The sequence below is a fragment of the Haemaphysalis longicornis genome, unplaced genomic scaffold (genome assembly GCF_048455015.1).
Source record: "Haemaphysalis longicornis isolate Haplotype H1 unplaced genomic scaffold, Haemaphysalis longicornis Haplotype H1 scaffold_3, whole genome shotgun sequence".
NCBI lineage: Eukaryota > Metazoa > Arthropoda > Arachnida > Ixodida > Ixodidae > Haemaphysalis > Haemaphysalis longicornis.
In genome coordinates this window covers 12831439-12857221 of record NW_027526335.1, presented here as the reverse complement: position 1 = coordinate 12857221, position 25783 = coordinate 12831439, and the positions used below count along the sequence as shown (strand labels likewise).

Genomic DNA, 25783 nt, shown 5'->3' with positions numbered 1-25783 from the left:
CGATTGTTTGATGTCATTTACTAAATTCAGCCGGTTCACTGGGTTGATAGAAATCTAGGTTGTCGCCTATACGATTATAGCTATTTGTCTGATAAACAACTTGTGTACATTCGAGAGTAAGTTGTCTGGCTTCTAATACTTAAGCCCTTGACTATATCCCCCATGTTGTAAAAAAGCGGTCCCAACAATGACATTGTAGGAACTGAATTTACTGTTACCGTAGTAATAATTTACGAACCTGTTGGCACCATGCAGTTCGTCCACATTGGTAGGCTTTTCTTCCAGGCGTGTTACTCACGTCTGGTTCGAATTTTTTTCAGCCTAATCGTTCGACAGTAGCTGTTGAAAGCAGTCTGAACGAGTAAGTCTCAAGCAAACAATGCCTGTTGCTTCCTTTTTATTCTTTGTTTTGTGTTTTTTTTTAATCACAGGGCTCTACCGAGGTGCTCATTGTCTGTTGCTATTATAACGGGAGTACTCGATTGTGTGTTGTCTAAAACTCTGAAATAGCACTTAAGAGTACTAACAAAATGAAGTGGCTGTGACCACGGGTGTAGCCCGAAAGAACCCATTCCCGCTTGACCCGTCCCGTGTGCGCCAGTTCCCGAAACGACCTTCCCGCTTGGGCGCTTCCTGTTTCAGCCCGTTCCCAAAACGCCCTTTCCGTTACAACCCGCTCCCTTCTCATTTGAGCCCGCATCGTTCCAACCCATTTGTATTACTGAAAATATGTGTTACCGTCTTCGAAACTGTTCTCCAAAATGTACTTACAAGCAACTGGTCATGCACTGAAAACTTGTATGCAGGAAATTTTCCGGAATCGACCGATATTTCCGGCCGATAAAAGTTTCCGAATGCCTTAGGCCGATACTGCCCTCTTGACACAAAATTTGTAGCGGCGAAAGTGTACTAGAAAGATACCCAATATCTTGAGTAATGCACGCATTGTATTTTTCTGCAGTTGGTGTTCGTACGTGCAGCAGAAATTTATTTATCAGCCACTCGTATGCTCATTGTTTGGAGCGTAGCTTTGTCTTCGGGTTCGAGAGATCTAGATCAAAGATGTCCGTAGGAGAGACTTTTAAAAAGGCAAAAACATGTGCATAAATCTGAGAATTGGCTACTAATGTCTTTCCTGCGTGAGTAATGGGCAGATTTTTTATTTATTTACCGATACTTTACGGAATGCTCGGGCTCATGCAGGAGTGAACATAAAACACATCAGTATTGGTTGCCGTAGTTTAAAAACGCCCAACACAAATAAGTAAAAGACATAAATATGTAATAGACGCAAAGAGGTCCGAACAGAAAGGAGTCCGAACAACGATATGCATTCGTAATGCATTCCAATTTTAAAACACCACGATTCAAGCAGAACACACATTTCCAATACGTGGGGAAAATTCTTCTAACGATACCGAGTTCCTATTCGTTTAGTTAACTTATCCCAGTAAGAAATTGCACGAGGAAACAAAGAGAACTTTCGAATAGTAATTCAGCTGATTGCCTGCCTAATATTTTTACTATGATGTCTTCTCGCTAAACGTCTGAAAGGCCCTTGGAGGTAGTATTCCCGCGACAATTTTAAGTTTCTATAGTAAAAAAAAATTAGGCTAGAGACGACCCTGCGCTGCTTAAGTTTCTGAAGGTTTGCTCTATTATGCAAATTGAGTATACTAGAGTGACGGGAATAAACAGAATCAATAAAACGCAAAGTAAGTTTATAATTTTCTCCGCTTCCATGACTGCGATTTTTTATAGCCAGATGTGACATATGTATCCAGATACATAGGGTTACTTTATTTTTATACATCTTTTTATATTTTTTAGTTTTCATCTGTTTCTTTTCGACATTGATGTACACTTGCGCTATTATAACGATTAAATGTGTTAGTCCGCCAAATACGATTTCTTTCGTAGTGAGGGTGTTTTTGCGATTTTTTATTTGTGCTTCCGCGGCGCTTTTCTGGGCTTTTTGATTTTATCATTTTTGGGAACAAAGTATCAGATAGTTTTGAGTTATTTAGTTCACTTTTAACATTTGTTGTCTTTTCTGGAGGGGGGGGGGGGGTTGAAATATGTGTTTTTATTAGTTATTTACTCGTCCTTTGAGGAATATCTTGAAGCTTGAGTTAAAGTTAGCTCTAGAGTGTGGATAAAATATATGTTTATGTATAAACCTTTGGTTGATCGTGTGTGTTAGTAGTTCCTCCTCACACTCTTTCGGGATACGGCCATGATGGCGTCGTTTTAATGTAATAAAACTTAAGGGCCAGGTGTTTTGGGGGTGGATCTAAAGAAACTAGAGACGAGAGTCAGCCGACCGAACAAGTGCAAACGAGGGCGGACGCAGGGCGACCCTCGCGACCTAAATACATTTAGTTAAGTGCATATAGGTATTTTGCTGTTTTCGTTTTCATAAGCAACGTGTTTGTTAATTTGTTAATGTGTTGTTAATTTGTTAATTGGCGTGTTAATTTAAAAGATTTGTTTGTTAATTTGTTAATTGTTAATTTGTTTGTTAGGCTTTGTTAATTTAAAAGATTAAAATATTTGTTAATTGGTATGACTTGAATTGTAACCAAATGAAAAACAATATGGAAAATGTTTTTGTAACGTTTCATAAACTGGGTACATTATTCCGGGAGCGGACTAAATAGTAAAATACGAAACGGGAAGGTTCTTCCGTCCCGGGTTGAAATGGGAAGGAACAAACGGGAAGGTTGAAATGGTAATGGGTTCAAACGGGAACGGGCCAAGTGGGAAAGGGCGAAACGGGAAGGTCGTTTTGCGCCTGGTTGAAACGGGACGGAACAACCGGGAAGGGCGAAATGGGAATGGGTTCAAACGGGAACCTCCCGTGACCACTTGTGTCAACAGCTGTTACATTGCACTGCTTTTTCAACATTCCCACCAAGGACGGCCTGAGGCACCACTGGGCTCAACCGTTCCCACGTGAGCCCCCAGGAGGAGGAAAATCGACGGCATGGCCGAGCAGGAGGCACCCGGTCAAGCGGAAGCGCCGGTGGCAGCGGAGAGCGCAGCGGTGCTGACCCCGACGGACGCAGCCAACAAGGCAGGAGAGACAGGCGCCAGCGCCCCGAGCGCCGCCGCTGGAGCACCCGCTGGCGCACAACACGCCGACCCGTCCCCTTCGAAGGCGGAGGATGCGGGTCCTCCCAAGCCTGACGTCCGCAAAGTAGCTGAGAAACCAGAGACACGAGCATTAGCGGTGAGGGGTACAACTAGCTAGGACCGCTGAAAATGCCACGGAGTAACAAAGAAATGACTACAGCGGGAAAAACAATGACGCCCTTGTTTTTCGCACAGTATTTATTTATTTGTAGCTCATAATTGACTAGCGAGCATTCAAGTCCTATTACGACGTCACAGTGGTCGTGACAAATAGGTTACCTGCTTTCAAGGATAGGTTCAAGTGAGAAGGAACACGACATGCGCTTAACGAGCCGAAATAAGCAAAATCATCGGAGCGCTCGACCAAATTTAGTATAGTAAACCCGATGTTAATAGCGTTGGTAACGGCAGGCATTGTTATCTCATCGCATGGATAGCACATCGGATGAATGGGCCGCCTTTTCGCAAACAGGGCCGTACATAGGCAGCTGTCGGTGTTACGCCAACTGCTGACGATGAAACTATTCACGGGTGTACTGGTAGGGCCCCAAGGATAGAGAGCGCATGTTAATCAGGTTTCAGTCGAGGGGCCGACTTTCGTCAGACAAAGGCCGGTCCCTCGGTATTCTGCTCTAAACTACGTTTAGAGGCTCTCACTGTCTCCGCTTTTGCTGGCAGGCGGAGATGGCAGTTGACCACGCGTCCTCCGTGCCTCCGGCGGACGTGAACTTCGGCCGATCGGGCCCCGAGAATCGGTGCGGCCTGCTCGGGTTTCGGCCCGACTGCCTGCAGCCGCTGTGCCGGCTGCCCCTCGTGCTGGCCGACCTGAGCTTCGTCATGCTGGTGCACAACTTCCTCACCAACGGGGTCGTGAGCGTGGTGCTGCCCACGCTCGAGCGCCGCTTCCAGCTGAAGAGCTTCGAGAGCGCCATGATCCTGAGCAGCTACAACGTGGCAAACGTGATCGCAGTGACGCCCGTGTCCTTCCTGGGCACGAGCCGGAGCAAGCCCATGTTCGTGGCCTTCGGCGCGTTCACCGTGGGCACGGGCTCGCTGATGTTCGCCTCGGCGCATCTGCTGGCGCCCGCGTACGCGTGGGGCTCCCAGATCCAGGACCTGTGCCCGATGGGGGCCCTGCCCGCGGACATGTGCCAGCACGGAAACATCCGCAACTACCGCTTCCTGCTCATGGCGGCGCACGCCATCAACGGCCTCGGCTCGACGCCCTTCTTCACCCTGAGCGTGACGTACATGGACGAGAATGTGCCTTCCAGGAAGGTCTCCACGTACCTCGGTGAACACTGTTCCGCTGTTCCACTGCGCCCAATGTTCTTGGACGGGTAGCAGCATTTTAAGGCGAACCCAACGAGTTTTAGGCGCGAAGCCCCAAAGGGGCGGAGGCTGTTGGCGTCTCCTGTCGTCGTCGTAATCGTCGTCTCATGTAGTCATGGTACTACAACACCGGGATACCCGTTTTCACCTCGCTCTAGAACGTAACGCGTGGTAAAAAAAACACCGGGATACTCGTTTACGCCTCGCACTGGAGCGCTTCGTAACGCGTACTAAAAAAACACTGGGACACTCGTTGGTGCCTCGCGCTAGAGTGCTCCGTACTTCAAGGACAAGAGACTTTTATAGCACAGCCGCATACCTCTACCCCCCCCCCCCCCCCCCCCACGGCTTCATCTCCGTTGGCAAAAATGTCAAGGCCCCAAGGATACACTTGTACACTGCATGCTTCGCCCCTCCCCAGGTTTCACGTTAGTGAAGATGGCCCGGGATTTTTTTTTTTAATCTTTCATCAGTCGATCGCGTGGTTGGCTGGTCGGCCGCAGTTCAAACTCCTCTGAGGCCGCAGGCATGAGGCAGACGTAATGACGCGGGGGGGGGGGGAGGGGGGTGTTAAAATGTCGCCAGCAAGGGGAATAGTGGTATGCATTGTACGATTACAAGGAACCTCCTGTGTGATTGCTTCCTCCCCGTCCGTCTGGTATAAGCTACTAAAAGCGTTGCATATGACCAAGTCAGGGGTCAATCTAAAAATATAAGAGACCGAAAGTTAATTTAGGCACAGACCTCATCGGATTATATAATTATGCCATACACTAAATTAATGACAGTCCAAGTTCATGACCAGTTATAACCTAACATCAGTTAAAGTATAAACGCGAACAGATGGAACATATCCGGACAGGCCATTGAATAAAATGTACCGGGGGAGTGCCATGGACACGCTACAAGTGAAGATGTATGATTCGGATTGCTACCAGAGTTAAGAACATAAAGAAGCCATTAGTCGAGGCAAAAAATTCACGCATCTCCACGAAGTGAATCAGGACGAGTGGGCGAAGCACTGGGGATCGTTCTTACCGTAAATCACCCGTACATTGCCCACTCGCGCATGTAAATGTGTGACGACGCCTATGTATATACCATTCCAATGCAATCGAATCCGATACCATTCAATTTAATCCAATCCAATCCAATCCAATCCAATCCAATTCAAATCCAATCCAATGCTGCTCGCGCATGCGCAACACTGTGTACACGGACGTCAAGCCCCGGGCAAAGGAGGTCCTGAGGTGCTTCGCCCCCTAAAAAGCAGCGCCTTGCATTTAGCAGTGATTACACGCTCAAATCCCTCACCACTTTTAGGCGAGGGGTCAACCGGAGAGGATCACGCCGAATTACTGGGCGAGTTGGGTGCATATATGCACGTTATAAAAACAGGGAACGAAGACGGAGATAAGTGCTGACTACCTACAAGCTTGATCCACACAATCTCAAATTATATATACTATATATAGGCCATTCAAAATAAGCACGTAAACCAAAAAAAGAAAACCTCATGTCGAAAACAGTGCGACGTGGGAACAAAAAGCGCGACAAAATGCGTCATTACTTACTAGCGGGACAGCATACCCCCACTTCTCAAAAAAAAAACAGGAAAACTGTCTCATACAGTCTTTCGAGCTTTCCGTCTGCTGACGATTATCTTCATGTAGTTTCTGACCATGTGTGGATAAATTTCGTCGAAGGTCGGCGCATGTAGACGTAGCCTCTTCGTGCCATTCACTATAATACAAAATGCTACCTGAGAAAAGGCATTGCATTGCACACAGTAGCGTTATTCGTTTTAAATTGGCGCGAACCAGCCATACACTTGAAGATGAAACAGTCATCGCAAGTAAAAAGAACCCTTGCGTTTCAGAGAATAAACTCGATTTCTCCTCGCGTACGACTTGGACGCGAGAGCGCTTTCAGGGAGACCTGCCGCAGCAAAGTTGCCTTTGAAGCAGTAAACTGTTGCTGTGAGCGTAGACTCCAGTGAGGCTTCTTTTTTAAATTAAAATAAAAAAAAATATGGTTAATCTCTCTTTCATAGGAATCGGTAAAGCACGAAAGTGGGATGTGCCTTAACAGGATCAGCTTAATGTTTATTCTACATTGATATGAACGTGCACATCACTATTTATATTTCGTCGGTATGGCACCATCAGACTTATCAGCATTAGACAGTCGATTGCACACGCCGGAGCACTGCATAAACCAGAATGAAACCACACGAGCCTGCAAACCATGCGAACGAAACCGAACGGGTTGCCAGCGAATCGTTTAGTGAACTCATGCTCCGCTGCACTAAAAGAGCATGATTTGCGGGGCTGTCATGTGGGTGTGCTTGGCGAGCGCCAACCTGCTGGCGCGTCGCTTTCGAAAATGTGCGACCACTGCGTCCGTGCTCCTTGGAGTGTACGGCAGACGGTTGCGTTGCGACGAGATCAGCTGGCGCCAACTGTCGGCGCTCATTAGCACCAAGGATGCCCTACTTCACTTCACATCTCTTAGACGGAAGCACCATCGAAATAGAGGGTGTTATAGGAAGGATATATGACGCGTTCATACGGCTGTCAGCGCTCAGCTCGTAGCGGAGTGGGTAAAGCACCTGGCACATCCCGTTCCGGCGACGGAGCACTTGGTTCAAAACCTGGCGAAGCCGCGTTTTCCTGGCAATGTCATTTCCTTGACGGGTATGACGTCAGTCAGACCTTGATGGATCCCCGGCATAAAACACGTTCGTGTTAAAAAAGGAACAGTTCAAATTTTGAACCAAGAAGCTTTCCTAGGTCGGAGTGATCAATTCCTAGAACAGCAGAACGTTAAACCATAGGCCAAGTTACAGAGGACAGGAAATGGTATAAGCGTCAACGGTAACTTCATGGGCTGAGTTGCACGAAGCAACTGAATATCATAGCTCGTGACTTCTGGTGTCATCTTAAACCAGCAAGAAGCAACCGGCTCGAAACAGCCCTTGCGACGTTTATACTACGATTTTGGTCTACCAAGGTGCATATGCAGTGCTTGCGCATGCACTTGCTGCGTATGGTAAAAGCTTCTAGTATTCACGCGACCGCTCTATTTTCGATTGATTGTAGGGTTTAACACGCCAACGCAACGGAGGCGATGAGGCGCGCCGTAGTGGAGAGCTCCGGATTAATTTTGACCACCTGGGGATCTTTATCGTGCGCCGAAATCTCGAACACACGGGCGTTTTTGCTTTTCGCCTCCATCAGAAAAGCAGCCGCCGCGGCCGGGAAACGAACCCGCGACCTCGACCGCTCTATTTTCGCTGCCGCAGCCGTGCACAACCGTCAACCGTATCGTGCTTTCCTTCTGTAATATAGCACTCGAGGCTATGTGTGGGTCATCATGAGTGGGTCATAAATTAACTCCTCCTTTTCCCTCCAATCCCCCCTACACGCATGGGTACCAGCTCCCTCAACACATTTTTATCAACCCATTTCACCAGACTCCACCATGCGATTTGTTCCTATAATTCCAGCGTACTTCATGTCCATATGCGGGTACACGTCGAAGGACCTACAGCTGACTCTATCTTGCTCCGTATGAACAGCAGTGGAACATCATCCGGGTCCTCATCCACGTGGCGAAGATGGATGTGGTCCCGCCGCTCCTGATAGACAGTGGAAAATTGGCAAGAGGTTTGGTTCCACATCGCAGTGCTTTGTCACCCCTTAAGTCAATTTGTCCCACATTGCAGATCACTGCAGTGGCTGATTTAAGAAAACGTGTGACCGGATTTGAAGGGGACGAATTTGACGCGTTTGTCTGACGTATTCACGTCCAGCAGTCGGGCCAAGAAAGCCTCCTACGTTCATTTTTATCTTCATTTCTGCCAAGGATTTGCTTCAGTTTGAAATGTCCTTGACATAATCCAGCAGAGGTTAATTCTGATAGATATCGTGGCGGCAGTTTTCTCTCAAAACCCAAACTGACCACCATTCGCGCATATTTGGCGGGGCCGACGCAGGTATGCGGAAATACCGGTGCAGAAAACCGAGCACGCGAGTGCGGCTTATGAAAAGGCAAACTTATCTACGAAAGGTTTTCATAAAAAGGCAATTCGTAAGGGGTGCAACCTACAAAGCTTGGGACCAATCTCACAGTGCGACTTATATGCAAGGAAATGCGGGATGAAATACAAATTAGTGCCTCTGTGCCTGTGCGTGTGTCGGTGTGTGTGTGCACAAGCACACAAAAGACCTATTTCGTTCATTTATACATTCTATATGTGCGAAATCCGGAGCAGTAACTCCGAAGGTAATGCCATTACCGCAAAGGAAAATTCTTTGTAGTAGACACATCTGTAGTTACGGCTAAACCTCGTTATAGCGAACATTAATATAGCGAATTATCGGCTATAGCGAATTAAATAAAAAATTTGGTTGGTCACGTTTAATTTCCACAACACTTATTTTTTTATAACGAAAGGAAAACTGCGAGAGCCTGGCGCACTATCGGATATAACCAATGAACATTTGAACAGTAAGCTGAAAAGAAGCTACTTGCAAAAATTCCCGAAGTTCGAAACTGCAGACGTAGAAAATGCCCCTTTGTTCGTGGACACTGAGGAAAACTTCATCCTGCTCAGTGGTTGGAATAGCCACCAGACAAAGATCACATCCTTCCTCGAAAAAATAGGAACCACGCCTGTTTTGTCAAATGAACATTGTTCTGTTGTAAATTCCTGTTTCATGTTTTGGTTCGTTGAGCTTGAAAGCCACAAGGCGAAAGGTAACGGTTACTTTGCTTATATTCGGCTCGAACGTCTAAAAATGCTTTTTTGTATCGAGTTTGGCGCGAGCCAGATTACCGATTGGGTTTAACCGATTTTTAGCTCTACTGTTACTACGAATATCGGTTATAACTAACTAAATTACTGCCCCGATACTAGTTCGCTATAACGAAGTTCGACTGTACAGGCAATTTTTCTTCGTGCAACTTTGCTATCATTATTCATCATCAATGCTGTTCGATAATAGTCAGTGTCTAGTGCGTGGCAAACAAGTAGTCATCGAGGTTTCACCATTACTAATGACGATGTCGTTTTAGCTACCGAACGGGATGGGACCAAGGTATTAACTATCTTTTTTCTTGGGAAGTCACTGGTCACGACAAGTGAACCGTCTAATGAAAGAGTTGCTCTGGAAAGGAATCACCCAGCTAACCACCACCGCCAAACACAATCGGGCAAGAATTCTGTATTCAGTCTCATGCAGTATCAATAACACAAAAATACCTAAAGAACATTTGAAGTATTCGGTATTCAAGCGGCACAAAGCTCCAAGAAGTATGAATAAAATTTTTCGGTTGTTAAGACTTCCCGAGAGCCACGCGCGAAATGCGCTAAGGAACAGTTCCTTTGTAGAGCCACTGTGTGCATGGGCAACTGGGGCCCTCTGTGCGCCCACAACTTCTGACCGTGCCTTGCTCTAACAATCTAACCATGCATTACTGAATTATTTTCAGGAACAATGTCTTCTATGGGAATTGTCGGCCCTGGTATCGGATTCCTGACAGCGGGCTACTTCCTGTCAAAGTACACCGACGTCACGAGGGACGTGAAACCGTAAGCACCTTTTCTTGTGCTCAGTCGCTAGTATCGGTGCCACTAGCAATATGTACCAGAAACTGTGGGTATTTACGCTTGCCTTTGTTATGTACTTGCTTTTGTTACAATTGCTTTCGTTACTGAGCTTCCTTCGAAGGCACTATGACGCTTGTATTGTTCACACGCATTTTACTCGTACACACATCGCATGCGTGAAAAAAAGTTGTAAAATACCCGACGAGGTTTGTGTCTAATTATTAATTAGCATGTAAGCCCAACGTAAACGCAGAATTACCATACAAAATGCACGGCATCCATGCACAGCCTTGTAACTCTAAGTACAGTGTCATCGAATGAAGAACAGTAGAGCCCCGATTATGCGACTTTCTTGGGACAGTGAAAAAGCGTCGTAAAATACGAACAACCCCAATTACGCATAATAACCAGTTTCGTGCAACGGATTAGCAAGAAACCAGTATACAGCACTAATGCTTTGCAGGGCTCGAAAATCCAAATCACTAAAAAAGTAAATGCAAAAAAAATAAAGCATTGCAGGTTCCAATAACGCTGTATAAAAACAAACATTGTACCCCAGTCCACTGCTGCGATTCCAGCCAGCCATTGCGAATTATGGCCCACATGATCACGACAAAGACATGTAGCCTAAGCCCGTCAGCGTAACCTCTTTGGCGATTCACTTCTGAGTGTGAGAAATGAACGGCAGCATACTCCCCGTGCGAACGCTGCGCAATAGGAGAAGACGCCAGCGAGTGAAGAGAGAAAGCGATTGTGCATAGGAGCGGGCGGCTGCTGGAGAAGAGAGAAACGACATATGAGACGGAGAAGAAAACTATGCCGGAGATAACCGAATGAAAGGGCTCAAGGTCCTATGAACAAGAACTGTCATTTCTTCCGCCAGTCGGTCGCGCACTTCGTGTGGGTCGTCGGATACCGCGGGTCAGTCATGAAATTGCATCGGATAACCGATTATGAAGTGTTTCTACGGGGACGTCACACCAGGAATCGATTAGTCCGTCGTGAAACCCGGGTGCATATAACCGGTGTTCACCCATGTATATATATATATATATATATATATATATATATATATATATATAAGGTTAGTAGAGACAGAGACAAACGAGAAAGACGTAGAAAATAGAAATAAGTTTACTGACGTTTCAGGGAGAGGACTCCCTTTCTTCAGACTATATATATATATATATATATATATATAGATGCTGAAGGACCACTTTTAATTTGGCTCCCGAGGCCACCGAAAGACGGAACCGTCCGGGGATGATGATGGTTATACACAGGTGACAGTGGCGATGGGTTTGGATGGGTAGGGATTGCCCCGCCGTGTTCCACACCGGATATAACAATGGTCATGTCGCTTCCACGCATAAATATCACAACAGTACACCCCCAATGCCCACAATATATATATATATATATGTATATATATATATATATATATATATATATATATATATATATATATATATATTTCTCTGCTGAAACGTAGGCCACAATCGTGCTTTTACCTTGTTCGAAGTTTTTCTTCGCTTGTGTTGTCTACCATCTTCAAAGTTCTACTACTCCCTATATATATATATATATATATAATATATATATATATATATATATATATATATATATATATATATCAAAGTTGCAGTCCTTATTGCCAGTGCTTTTTGGCGTTTTAACAGTGTTTTATAGTGCCGAAAGAGGTCAGATTGCATTTTTTTTTGCAGGAATAAATAATTCACCGCATGCGTTATGCGGAGGTTGTGGGTTCGATTCCCGCTTCCGGAAAAAAAAACGGCGCATTTTTTCTCGACTTGAGTTTTCAATTATTTATTCCTGCAAAAAAAAATGCAATCTGACCTCATTCGGCACTATAAAACACTGTTAAAACGCCAAACAGCACTGGCAATAAGGACTGCAACTTTGATATATGTCCTTACGGAATCCCTCGTCCCGTACGTCTCTGTTCTACATATATATATATATATATATATATATATATATATATATATATATATATATATATATATATATATATATATATATATATATATATATATATATATATATATATATATATATATATATTTAAGGTTAGTAGAGGCAGAGACAAACGAGAAAGACGTAGAAAATAGAAATAAGTTTACTGACGTTTCAGGGAGAGGACTCCCTTTCTTCAGAGTACCTCTCCCTGAAACGTCAGTAAACTTATTTCTATTTACTATGTCTTTCTCGTTTGTCTCTGTCTCTACTAACCTTATTTTTTTCGCGCTCTGTGAGTTTTTATCTTTTCAGACTATATATATATATATATATATATATATATATATATATATATATAAGGGTTGGCAGTGAAGAAAACCTCGGAAAGCAAAGGGGAGGATGTGGTCGGTCATTGAAACAGATAAAGAATTTCCAAAAAAAGAAAGTGGAGAAGAAAAATGCCCGCCGGGTGGGATCCGAACCCACGACCTATGGAATACCGGCCTGGCGCGATGACCACTACGCTACCAGCGGGGCTGTATTCCCCTCCACTTTCTGGGGTATTTATTTTAAGGTATTTTTGTTTCCTGCGCTTGCGGCTGGTAGCCTAAACCGTCTTTGGCGTTCACTCTACGAATTCCCCGTCGGGCGTCTTCACCCCAATGCTTCAGAATGAGCAATCGAAGTTACCAAGTGTGCAAATTCGGCGAATGACGAAGTCTAACATGTGATCTGACTACAAAAAGTGCACGTCGGCAGGGCAACAACCAAGGCAGGAATGGTTTTTTTTTTTTTTGCATTGCGTAGAGTCCCTGCACTGATGCTTTTTTCATTCAAATTGAATGCTGGGCCACGTTACTCGATGAATTTTCCCATTAGGCCGCTTTTATAGGTCATTCCGGAACATTCTGCTGAAGACGACCTACGGATACACATTCCACATTCTCAAGACTTGTACCTGGCAGGATCGACTGTTAGGGAGAGTGGCAATACATTGATTGTACTAACAAAGGGGAAGGAACGGTAAGAGCGTAGAAACAGATGAGAAAAAACACGTTAATAACTAAAGCACACATTTTTTAACACCAGAACTGTTTGCGCTTTTGGTTCCGCCATTGAGCGTTACCCGAAAACTCAGCCCAGCCGAGCACACAAGAGCCTGCGGCTCGTGAGGAGCGCTTAGCGTTGTCCAGGCTTGCGCCACGTGAAAAGCTCGCAAAAAAATTCAAAGACAAAATATCGAGCGCATGTGAGCTAGCCCCTCACGGAGCAGCAGGAGGAGCGCCTGGCGTCAGCCAGCTTGGCCCTCGAGAAAACACTGCCGAGAGTTCGTGGCGTGATCTCTCGTCTGCTGTTCTACTCGCGCCTGAAATGGGGAGCACAGGACAGCTCGCGCTACAGACGCCGAGTTCACGAAGCCGGTTTTGGCGGGTTCTCGCGCGTGCTAACGCGGTCCGCTTTGGAATAGATGTAAAATGCTGCGGACCATACGGTTCGGCCCTGTTAGTCATGGGGAGCTTTCAGGAGCAAGTTCAGAAATTCGTGTGAGGTGCAGCAGCCGGGTCTCCGACGAAGGAAGAGGGGCCGCCAGCTGTGCTGTAGCAATAATACGAGCTGCGCCACTTTTTTCTTTATGTGGCAATTTTAGAGATCTGGTGCAATACCAAAATAGCCAGCCGCATAAAGAACGAGGCTCGAGGAAAAAAACTGCTTGATTCCTCTATCATAGGAACCGGTAAAGCACGAAAGTGACATGTGCAGCGAAATCTGCGGCGAAAGGAGCATGATTTGCGGGATGTCAGCTGTCCTGTCGGTGTGTTTGGCGAGCGACGTCCTGCTAGCGGGTCGCTTCAAGAAAGGTGCGACAACTTCGGTCCTTATCCGTGGCGTATACCGCAAACGGTTGCGTTGCGGCGAGCTCAGCTTGTGTAACGCAAAAGGTACAATATGTAGCTTGAACAGTGCACGCAGGAATGCGTTCCGCTACCCGCCGGCGTTTCTTTTCGCGTCAAATCAGGCGGCGTTCGCGCCATTCGCCCGTCGGCGTCGCTACGACGCAGCTTGCGCCAGTTGTCGGCGCTCGTTAGCAGCATCACGGCCTCCGCGATCGGCGTCCGGCAGCGCGCCGTCGCAACGCCGGACGCCGATCGTGGAGGCCGTGGCAACATGATACATTACTTCGCTTCACCTCTTCGAGACGGCAGCACCATCCGCGTCAATTTAACTTTTTCTGGCGTTTCTCCTGTGTTCGTTGTGCTGACGTCCTTTCCGTAATGGATATGACGTCATCGAAATCTTCGTGTATCCGGGTATACAACACTTTCGCGTTAAGATTAAATTTTATTTTTGTACATACGTCCTTGCAGATGGTCTTTACTACTCTCTAGAATAGGGATTACGCAGCCATTTAATAAAACATACCAAACATTAAAATTTTAGAAGAAATGACAATACTAATTAACGCTAATATTCAACAATACTAACCCCTCAAACATTTTTTCACAATTTCACACACACGCAGAAGCAAAGTCAGCGGCAAATAACGCGATAATAGCTGTTAGATCTTTTGTATTCATCATTGTTCTGTAGTGGGTCATTTTCTGCGTAATTATCCTCTTTACACATATCTTTACATTTTTTAATTTTAAATCCAAACATCTATTTTCAATGTATTTAATTTACCCGTTATACCTCGGGGGAACGGGAAGGGTTTCAGTTCATGAGCCCGTTTAATAAAGTAGTGTTAAGTTTCCCTAATTTCCAAGAAAATATTCGTACTTTTTTGCGAGTCAGTGTCCTCACCGGACCTTTTTCGCAGACTGGGCCTGACTCCAGGAAGTGCCGTCTGGGTGGGAGCCTGGTGGGTGGGCTTCCTCATGGCGTCGGTGGCGATGTACGCCCTGGTCCTGCCCACAATCTGCTTTCCGAAGCACACGAAAAGTAAGGCAACCCCCTTTGTGTCGGAAAGACGCACTCGTACAGGTGGCGTCAGAAGTAATTGGAGCGCGGGAGCTGTGGCCGAGACGAACAGGAGCGCCGTGTAGCTGCACGGGCGGCAAACGACATGAGCAGAACACGCATTCGAGCTTGCCGACGAACCCACTCCTTGTAACGCGGCTTCGACCATTGTTCGCAGCATACTAATCTCGGCGATGTCGCTGATAGCAGAGGCGGTATCTGGCAGTGTCGCTCACACACTTCCAGCGCACGCGAGCTGCTGGGGAAGCGTCGCAGTCACAGGAATCTGAAGTCATAATTTTTCTTTTCTAGTATTTTAAGGTGGGTTTTCTATAAGCGCCATCGCCGATACCACTATGCTGCGAACAACATAGAGTTTCTTACAGTAACTCTATGGCGAACAACGCTCGAAGCCACGTTGAAAGAGGTGGGTTGAGATCCTTGAGAAGTATAGATGGGCTATCGGCGTCTGCAGGCGCGCATGCGTGCTCTGCTCCTTTAGTTCACCACCGGCGCAGCTACATGGCGCTCCTATGCGGTTAGGCCACAGCTCCCGTGCTCCAATTACTTCTGTTGGCACCTGTACACCGACAATTCCCCTTTGCCGATGGCCGCAGCTGCTAGCTGCATAGCGCCGTTTCCGCACTTTTGCGTGCCGTTTGAAAGTGTCAAATGATAAGGGGGAGGCGCTACTCGGCTACGAGTCGTAGCCGTAGCCGTAGTGTAACATCGCCGTACTACAGTGCCCTGTTGGAGGTATAGAAGAGGCACCACCGTATCTCTGCGAAGTCGTCAGCGACCGAAGTCGAATCACCCGCGTGCGTTAGCCTTCTCATCTCATCGGAATATCCTGAGAGATCCTCTGCAATTTCTTTTTCAAACCACACCCGCATTGGCCTTTCCGGTGTTCTTTTCTTCTCAGATGAATATAATAGGTTACAGGAACTGCAGCGACCAGATAATTTTGGGTGTTTTACGTGCCGAAGCTACAACGTTACGCTATCTTTGTTAATAAATACTATAAAATTACTCTCTAAAACCATGCGCGGTCTCCGATCCTGCGCCCCCCTTCTCCCATTCGCCACTACCTCAGCAGACTGACCGACCAAACGAGCGAATTCGGCAAAATCGCAATGTACGGCCACATTCCGCGATAAAAGTGAGGGGAGTAGAACTTTAGCTGAGCTCGCTGAGAATATTCTTCGCTATCTCGGAAGGCTCCGCAAAAGCATTACTATTGCTTGTATTCACTGGCGAAGCGCGCATGCAGGCAACCGTGGGAGTGCGCCGCCACTCGTTACATCGGGCTCCGCGGGATGGCGGTACCTGTCCGTGCTAAGCACATGACTGTGTTGCACGTTAACAAATTCTACCTTACCGAACGCAAAGTATTGCCCCGAGTCCAATGTGAGTGCGATTAATAACATCTCTGTTGACACCACAGTTGAGAATCGGGTTGAAACGGAGCAGACGAAGCACGCTAGTGTTTTAAATGCAGAGTATTTTTTTAACTCACATGTAGCGTCCGCCGTCCGTCCCCAACAGCTCAGCGCGCAGGTGCGCCCTCTCCCCCACTCCTCCTCTACCGCAGCACGCTACCCTCCTCGCTCTCAACAACAGGTCCGCACCCCTCCCCCTACAATATATAAAAAAAATAATAGTTATCAGCGCCTGGTTTCGATCCCACGACCGTGTGGGCGGAACGCGAGGTACATGGTGCTCTTCCCACTGTGCCACAAAAGCGACACAGAATCGAAGGGTACGAACGCGCCTGATATCCTTCACTCATTCAAACTACGTCAAGAAGCTGCTGATACACGGCAGCAGTTGCATCGATCTCGTCTTGACCAGTTGCTGCAACGCACGACCACTGCTTAAAGACCCCTTAACAGTACACTTTAGCGACCACGAAGCCGTCGTTCTCAGCGTCCAATACAACGACAACAGCAACAAATAAATAAATAACGACTTACAACAACCTACTCCTTGCCTTCACTTCTTGCGTCACAAAAAAAAAAAGAAAAATTGGGCCCATCTCTCCACGAGGGGGGACTCGAGTCGCAAAATCACGAAAGTAATAATAATTATATCAAAGAAATAATAATAATTAATAGTAATAAGCAATAATAGTTAACACATTCACTACCACCCCACCCCCCCCCCCCAAACACTAACGTTAACGCAATACACCCACCCCCTACGCGACGCATTTACTCGAGTCCCCCCTCGTGGGGAGATGGGCCCAATTTTTTTTAAGGGCGAAGCCCTTTAGGACCTCACAATGTCCGTGTCGATGTCTGGCGATGTCCGTGCGCAAGGGGCTTTACGTGCGCACAGCATTGTACGCCATCTATCGAGAGCGACGCACACTGATGATGATGATTATTAATAGGATGATGCTTAGTGGCTTTTCCTTTGTAACGGGGTGGCGTTGCACAGCGGCCATTGTCGCAACGCCACTGTACAGTCACCTCGTCAAAAAATACAAACAAAATAAAAAATGATATCAAAATAAAAAGAAAATACTTTTACCAAATTTTTGTGCTAGTCTGACTTCTTTGTTGGCATGTCTTCTTAGACTGTTCTCTGGTATTTTCCCACCAACATTCTAACCTTCTTTTACTAGCCTCTACTGCTGTCCAATTCACTTTTCCGCTAACCTTAAAACCAAGGGCCTCCGGAGGCTGGATGGCTCCCTCACTGAAGACTGGACGGATACTGTAGTACCATCCGCGCGCCATATGGGTAGAGCGCCGGTACCTGCAGTAGCAAAGAGCGCGAACTTAAAAGAGTATAAAACGCAAAAATAAAGCAAAAACCCTAAACTATCTAACGATAATTCGCGAAAAAAGACGCAACTAACGATGCCGAGGGTGCGAAGTACTGGGACGCGAATTGTCTTTCGTGTGGCGCTTGTCATTTACAGTGCATTTACTGCACCTCAAAATCATTTAAAACTCAGAGTGCATCAGCACGCACGGACGATGACGCTCATCACACAAGCAATACACAACTTGCGCCCCAGTGCTTCGCACCCTCGGCATCGTTCACGGCGTGGAGATGTGTGATTTTTTCTTCGGCGCATCGGCCATGTCTGTGGCCGCTTCCAGTGTTGCCAAGCGATGAAACTGATATCTAAACTTTTCAACGATTACCAGCCATATAGTGAAATAAGTTACAGACAAGGTATAGAGAGACTTTCGAGCGAGCCGTCCTAAACGTCACCGCAGGGCACGACGTCTCTGGATGAATCCCGTACTTGCAGTTTTCCTTTCACTGGGTGTAATGTGCTCTACTAATTCGTAGTTCTTCAACTCGGATTACATACAAAGTGTTGCATAGTGTTGCTGAGACACGCGGCCAAATAAGATTTTTTTGTTGTTTTGCGCTGCAGGCTACTACGCGCTGCTGGAAGATAAAAAGCGCGAGTGCACCCCTGGAATACATACAATGAAGGAGGGAACAAGCTTCAAGGAGCTACCAAAAGCCATTTGGGATGTACTCACGAACGCCACATTCCTGAGCATTTCGATGGCTGGGACTGCGGACTGTGAGTATACGTTGTATTCACTGGCTAAACACGCATGCAGGCAACCATGTGAGTGCGCCGTCACTGGTTACGTCGGGCTCCGCGGGATGGCGGTACTTGTCCGGGCTAAACACATGATTTCTGTTGGACGTTCCAAAATCTACCCCACCGAACGCAACGTAATGCCTCGAGTCTAATGTGGCTGCGATTAGTAACATCTGTGTTGACACTACCGTTGCGAATCGGGTTGAAACGAAGCAGACGACGCACGCCGGTGTTTTTTTTTTTTCGGCGTGCGGGCGCAGGGGCACAAGCCGCGCCATGTCCGTTGCCGTTTCCAGTGTTGCCAAGCGGAGAAATTGAGAGCTAAACTTTTCAACGAATATCACCTATACACAACAGCCGAAATAAAGTAGCTTCAGATTAGACAAAAGAAATCACAGCATGAAGGTGACCACGTGTTCATTTCCATTTGCCGCAGAAGTCCCAGGAAAGGTCGTCAATGTGCTTCTCGTCACTGCGGCTCCATTCCGATTCAGTCACCGATACTCCTATCCTTGTCGCCCTCGCCGCAGCCCTTTCCTCGGAACGAACTAGCTAACAGACGTTTTCACCTGGTAGCTCACGAAGAGCGAACTCGACCTTGCCTGAGCTTGGCCTTTACTTTTTCCCCTTCTCCTCACCCCTTCCATTGGAACGAACAAGTCAATAGATGCTTTCACTGCGGAAGCCATTGGCGCCGCTAATCGGGTCGGTCGGTGGCCGCAGCGGGGTCGCTGGCATTTCCGTCGACACCACCAAATCACAAAAGGCGCTTGCTTGATCTTGGCTAAGCTTTGAGAGTCGGAGAAACGCCACCAGGCGTTCCTCCGACGTTCCTCCTGGCGCTACTAGTCTACCAGGAATTCCCTGTCTTTGTACCCGGACTATTAGGCTTCGCTTTAAATGTATTTGAATGTCAGTACCAGAATACATTTAACGTGTATCGAATACATCGCGATACTATGGTAGGTGTGGGTATCTCATTACGATTATTTGTTCCAGCATATCAAGTGCAAAGTTTAATTTTTAGGGCGCAGGCCTTCGGCGCCCATTCCTGGGCTGAGCGGCGTCGCTGTCGTCGTTGTAACCAAGCGAACGATGGCAAGACCGAAGAGTGAAATAAGGCAAAGGAGGAGACTGTTGCCAAATTTGTGGGGGAAGGGCGGTTCGCCGTGGCGGTTTAGCGAGACGCTTCTCCGAAAGTGTTCGTATGTTTGTGTGTGTGTGGGGGGGGGGGGAGGGGGGATGGTGAGCCCGCGCGAGACGCTCGTCTGCGTGACGCTTGGCGAAAACGTTAGGTGGAGCATGGACGTGACGACCATGTGCGTCCGCATCCTCAGACGTAGTTCGCGGTCCCTTCCTGAGACGCACTTCGCGCCGCCGACGCACAGGCTCAATTGCTGTCGCCGAGAGAATCCACGAGTGAGTGCTGCCTCATCGCACTGCAGCATTCAGGAGTGAATGCTGAACTGCGAGCGAAGCAACCTGTCGTATGCTTCGTCAGCCGCTGCAGCTAAACGAGCTGCCAAAGCGAAGGCTGAGCACCGCCGACGCCATAACCCACAGTGAGTGCTGAACAATAAGCAAGGCAACCGGTGCTTCTGCTTCGTCAGCCGCTGCAAATACGTTTTGTAACCATACATATATGTCTGTCTGAAATCCTTTGCGCCAACATATTTTGCACAGTCAAAACAGCTATACAGCTGCGCCCAAATTTCGCATTAGGGGGTAGCTTAATCTCCAGCCATATTTTTTAGCGAAGTCTGGGTCATTACATTCTGCTTTGCTAAACCGTCTCCTCCTTACCGCCCCTGGAATCCTTCCACAGCTGGAAGTGGTAGGCTAATCTTGCACCGATTAGACAACTACGTAAGTAATTGTCACAATGACGCATACGCGTGTTTCGTTGATTCGATGGTGGGAAGCGAAAATGCCCACCAACGCGACAGCAGGGCGCGGGCCTCCGAAGACCGTATTGCCTGGAAAAGCGCTATTAAGGTGAATGGCCTTCCTCGCAATCCTTAGTGCATTCTACAGGAACGCACATAGTCGGTATAAATTAAGTTGCCACGGCTTCGTGGTTGACAGAGGTCGGTTAGCTAGATTGAAAAAAATGTTTCGTCATCATTTATTCTGGTACTGCTTACGGAGCACGACGCTCGAACTTCATACCGCGTTTACGAGTCAGGTCGAGTGAGATGACGATAACTGACCTGCACCGGTCCCGATAGCAATGGCGATGCGTGAGGAGGAGCTTGGTAGCCAGGTATCGCCCCCTCCATTTAGGTGCTTCGTTTTGGTTAAGGTGCCAGCGTACGCCGCAGTCTGGTGCCTAAATTTCTGGAAACCATTTTCTTGCGTCTCTTGTCAGACTGCTTGACGAAATTTCGCGCGCGCTAATTTAGTGTCTGGTCGCCCCGTCGGTAGTTAAACACGTCGTAGACACGTTGTCGGAAAGAAATGGGGATTTCCAGCTCGAGGTTAGAAGTGAACTATTCCAAAGCCCGTTCCAAAGTAACTTACTTCATAAATGTTGCCACGAAGTCGGTGAAGACGCAACGTTCTCGTACTTGGAGAAGTATTGGAGCGAGATTGTGCCCCGAAATAAACCACACAAAAGCAAGCAAAGGTAGAAATCATATCGATTCCGTGCGTGTGAAATAACCTTAAGTAAAATGGAGAGACGAGCTCGTTGGTGAACATACGCCGTTGCCATTTTAAGCGTGAACTAAAACAGGGTCAAGAAAGAGGGACGACATTGGCGCTTATTATCAGCTGAAAAGTTTATTTTCAAAGGAAACCCATTTATACCCCACAGATCCCCACAAACACGCACGTATTCCGCTGCACATGCGCATAGATATATGATGAAAAAAAGGCCTCCCACCCCCGCATCTACCTTCTTTCATTACGAAGTGTCGTTTCCTTCTCAGAGATACTGAGAGAGGGTTGTCTGACGCAATCCGAGCCCCTTACCTGTGCGTGAAACGCTTCGGCAAGTTCTATTGTTGTGGTTCACGGTGCTTGAAAAGCCCTTTCTTGTCATGAAAGCCAGGTTTACAGCCACATTCAGAAGAGTGGGATGCCAAATGAGTGAAAAGGTTTCCTGTTAGGGACGAGCGATGTTCCCTAGGCTCACATTACAACACCGGTCAGTCTGCCCGACCACAAAACAGAACAATCCAGTACTCAACATTTGTTTTGCGCGGCACAAAACGTGTTCCGTGCTTTAATGTACAGGTGCTCCAAAAGTTAAACGGAGCAAAGGAGCGGCGGCGGCAGCGGGCAAAACTAGGGTGCCTCGATGTCAGCGCCACCGTACAGGGTGGATACACCCTTTGAACGATCCCGTGCCGGCGCTATCAGGTCAAAGTGCTCAACGCGTTGTTCTTTTCGATTCCCACAAGACCCAGCAACGCGAAACAGATAAGATGATTCAAACATCGCCAGTAAACCACGTTGCGGCGATAATTACAGCGCGGTTTTGATACAATGACTTGCTGCGGTGGAGAGCGAGTGACCCAGAATGGCGGCGTCAATGCATACGTGTCTCCACCCTGTACGGCGGACGCGTGAATCGAGGCACCCTAGGCAAAACTAGAGTTATCTGTATCGCATAGCGCAAAGAGTTGCCCGTCTGATTGCCACATGCCGCGGGTTCCAGTTCAATAGGAAAGCCCGCTTTCAGTGCTACGCACAAGAGCGCGTATTCAGTCAGTTCTGCTCTACTGAGCATCGGCGGTTGCGGTGGCAGGGGCGTTTGCTCGGCTGATAAGCAAGCAACTATCGTGCGCCAGGTTTTGTTCACGCCGCTCCTGACCACCACTCCTCGCCGCTGCCGCTGGCGCGGCGGCCCGGCGGCAGCTCTTGAGACGGGTGGCTTTCCCGCACGACCTGGAACTCAAGATGGCGGATGGACGCGCAACTCTGCTCCCCTAGGGGAGCTATATACAGGAAGTCTAAGCAAAACTGCATGACAGCGCGATCTATGAATAGATGCGCCAGAGATAGCGAGAGTGCGTGGGCGCATGCGACTGGCCAATCTCGATACGCTGACGTTCGCCTTTTCCCCGGCTCAAGCGAAACCGTGCTGCTGTCATCCCTACTCGCCAGGGGCGCTTCCAATGCTTAGGAGTTAAGCAGGGATACCCTTCTTTTCCCAACATAACTTACTGACATTTGTACGATAAAGCCGATTTGTTTTGAAGCAGGTGGCCTCGCGTAGGCTCCAATATCTTGAGCGCCCACTAAAACCATGGAAGCAATGCAGCCAATACACACATGAACTGTACGTTTTCATTCATTATTTATGCGTTCCATTAGGCCAAGCACGATTATGGCCGCGGATGCTGAATTATTCGCGAGTGTTTAAGCCTCATGGCACCGCAATCGTGCCGCGTGGATAATCGCGAACCACAGCAGGGACGTGTACAAACTGGTGGAGTTCCTAACAAAACTGAACCCATACGCCTCTGAAGATCAGATTTCTTACCGACGCGTGCAAGCAGATTCGTGCATAAGGCATCGGAAGCGCACCTGGCGAGCAGGGATGACAGCAGCACGGTTTCGCCACGGCTGGGCTGGAGGAGCGGCGGGCGCGCACTTTCATGAAACTGCGCGTTCGCCGCTCCTTCAGTCCGGCCGTGGTTTCGCTTCAGCCGGCTATAAGGCGAGCGTCAGCGTATCGAGATTGGCCAGCCGCATGCGCCCACGCACTCTCGCTATCTCCGGCGCATAGAGTTTCTTACACTATACTAAGAAACTCTATGCTCCGGCGCATCTATTCATAGATCGCGCTGGCATGAGTTTTGCCTAGAGTTCCTGTATATCGCGTAGCCCTGTATATCGCGTAGCGCAAGAGTTGCACGTCTGATTGCCACACGCCGCGGGTTCCAGTTCGACAGAAAGCCCGCTTTCAGTGCTACTCAACTGGGTATCGGCGGTTCCGGAAGCGGCGGCAGCGGCGGCCGCTCATCTGATAAGCGGTCCAATATCGTGCGCCAGTTTTAAATGCGGAGCATTTCTTAGGCTCGCGATGTCACTCGTCGATGTTGTCGGCGCCGTCCACACGCTCACTGCGCATGCGCGTCGCGTCGAGGCGCAGGTGCGCGTCTCTCCCCCGTACCCTCCTCGCTCTCAACAACAGGTGCGGCGGTGCGGGAGGAGCGCGTGTACCCCGTGCGCTCCGTCGCTCTCAACAACAGATGCGGCGGTTCGGGGGGAGCGCGTCTGTGCGCGCATGCGTCGTAGCATAGCCTCCTTTATACCTTCTAAAGTATAAAGGAGGCTATGGTCGTAGCTACCCGTGTGCTGCGTCGCGCTCAACAGTAACGGCGGCAGGGCGTGTACACGTGATAACGGCGTGGTGGGTGCGTGGAAAGTTCGCGCGCTTGTGTACGGAGGTGTGCGCATGCGCGTCTCTCCCCCTGTACTCCTCTCCCTCGAACGCGGGCGGTGTGTATATAAGCGGCGGAGCGCGCGTTCGGAATTCAGTCAAGGGCGTCTTTGCTTGGCTTTCGCTTTACTTGACGCTTTGCTTGACGGCACCAAGCAATAAAGACAGACTTTAACTTTACACTCCTTGCCTTCGCTTCTCCTTCATTCAATAAATAAGAATAATAAAGACGAAATAACAATTAAGCATTCCCAAACCATACCCAATTACGCAACATTCACGCGATACCCCCACCAGTCTGCGACGCATTTACTCGAGTTCCTGCCGTGGGAAGATGCGGGCGGGTTTTTTTTTTTTTTTTTCCCGGCCGCTCCTTGCCACTCCTCCTCGCCGCTGCCACTGGCGCGGCGGCCCGGCGGCAGCTTTCTCACGCGAGAAGGGTGGCTGACCCGCACGCCCTGCAACTCAAGATGGTGGATGGACGCGCAACTCTGCTCCTCTAGGGGAGCTATACACAAGAATTCTAGTTTTGCCCGCTCCGGCCACCGCTTCCGTGCTCCATTTAACTTCTGAAGCACCTGTACAACCCCGTGTGGCAGTGCGCCCACCGACGTCCAGGCTGTTACCAACCATTAAGCCTTAGCTGTTCAGCTTGTTCTTGGCAGAAAAAAAACCACCCTAAGCCCGAACCTGCCAGCTGTGTTTTTTAACCGAAGCGACAGCGCATGCCCATGTGTTATCACAGCCACTTTCTTGCTTTTGTCCAGATTAGGCTTGCCAAGGGCGCTTCCTCCTAATTTTTTAACAAAATGCGACGGACGGACTGCAACACAGATGCAGGATAGCCGGCATTTCTCAACCGAACAACCTGCTCACTGAAGCTAAGTTGCGCCCAAGGGTGACACGACGTGTTGATAGACAACTTGAGGCTCGTAAGCGCTATTCCGTTTCTTTATTGTCTTGAACTGGAAATAACTGAAACCATGAAGGGGCTTGCTTGATCGGGGCGCATACTTCTAGCGCACTGATTGGGCGGAAAAATGCAAGTTTGGGTCAAGATACCTAGGGGTGTCGTCGGAGGGAACTTCACATGTGAAATTCAAGCCACCTCTGCCGCTTGCATCAAAGGCGTCAAGAACACCAAGTTTGCATGACACCTTACCAACGTTGCTTCCCAGGAACAGAAAACCGTCAATATTGCTTAAAAGCAAGGCCTTGAAAAACTATCTTTAGGCCACAGTCAACCTTACTCATAAAAATATTGCTCACGACAGGGACCACGTTCGTGCCTATGCATACTCCCATTTCCTGTACGCAAAACGTTCCATTGGAGCCCAATGCAGTATTGTTGAGATACAAAGTCAACAACCCCAAGAACGACTCCAGCGTGACATTACAGCCATTGACAAAGGCAAACTCACCATTGTCATTTGTGATGCAATCGTTAACATATATCTCAACAGCAACGCGGCAGCTAGAAGAGGTCCTCTACATGCCCGCTAATGGCTGTGAGTTTACGACATTACATTACAAATAAACGTTATTTGTATTGATCATCCACTTGTTTAAGTGATTCGATTTCGTGATATGTATATGGTTTCAAACAAACAACACTGCACAAAAGGGCATTTTCAGAACATCAAGTAAATAAAATAAACAAGGTATTTCAGTATTTGTATCCTCATCTGTAATCTGAATACCGGACTACTTTCATTTTGTTTCTGCAGATGCATCCCTCAAATATGTATTTGTACTTTAGGTGTCGAACACAAGTATCGCGATATTTGTATTGTGGAAT

General features: G+C 47.9%; 1 protein-coding gene across 1 annotated transcript in view; it reads left to right on the top strand.

Annotated features, from left to right (window-relative positions):
- Window positions 1–2986: 2986 nt before the first annotated feature.
- LOC144173809 (solute carrier organic anion transporter family member 4A1-like) overlaps window positions 2987–25783 on the top strand; it is a 41631-nt gene continuing 18834 nt past the window's right edge. The window contains exons 1-5 of the mRNA XM_077702066.1: window positions 2987–3232; window positions 3814–4429; window positions 9964–10063; window positions 14880–15001; window positions 18414–18569. Of these exons, the coding sequence (XP_077558192.1) occupies window positions 2987–3232; window positions 3814–4429; window positions 9964–10063; window positions 14880–15001; window positions 18414–18569 (1240 nt within the window). The remainder of the gene's footprint in view (window positions 3233–3813; window positions 4430–9963; window positions 10064–14879; window positions 15002–18413; window positions 18570–25783) is intronic.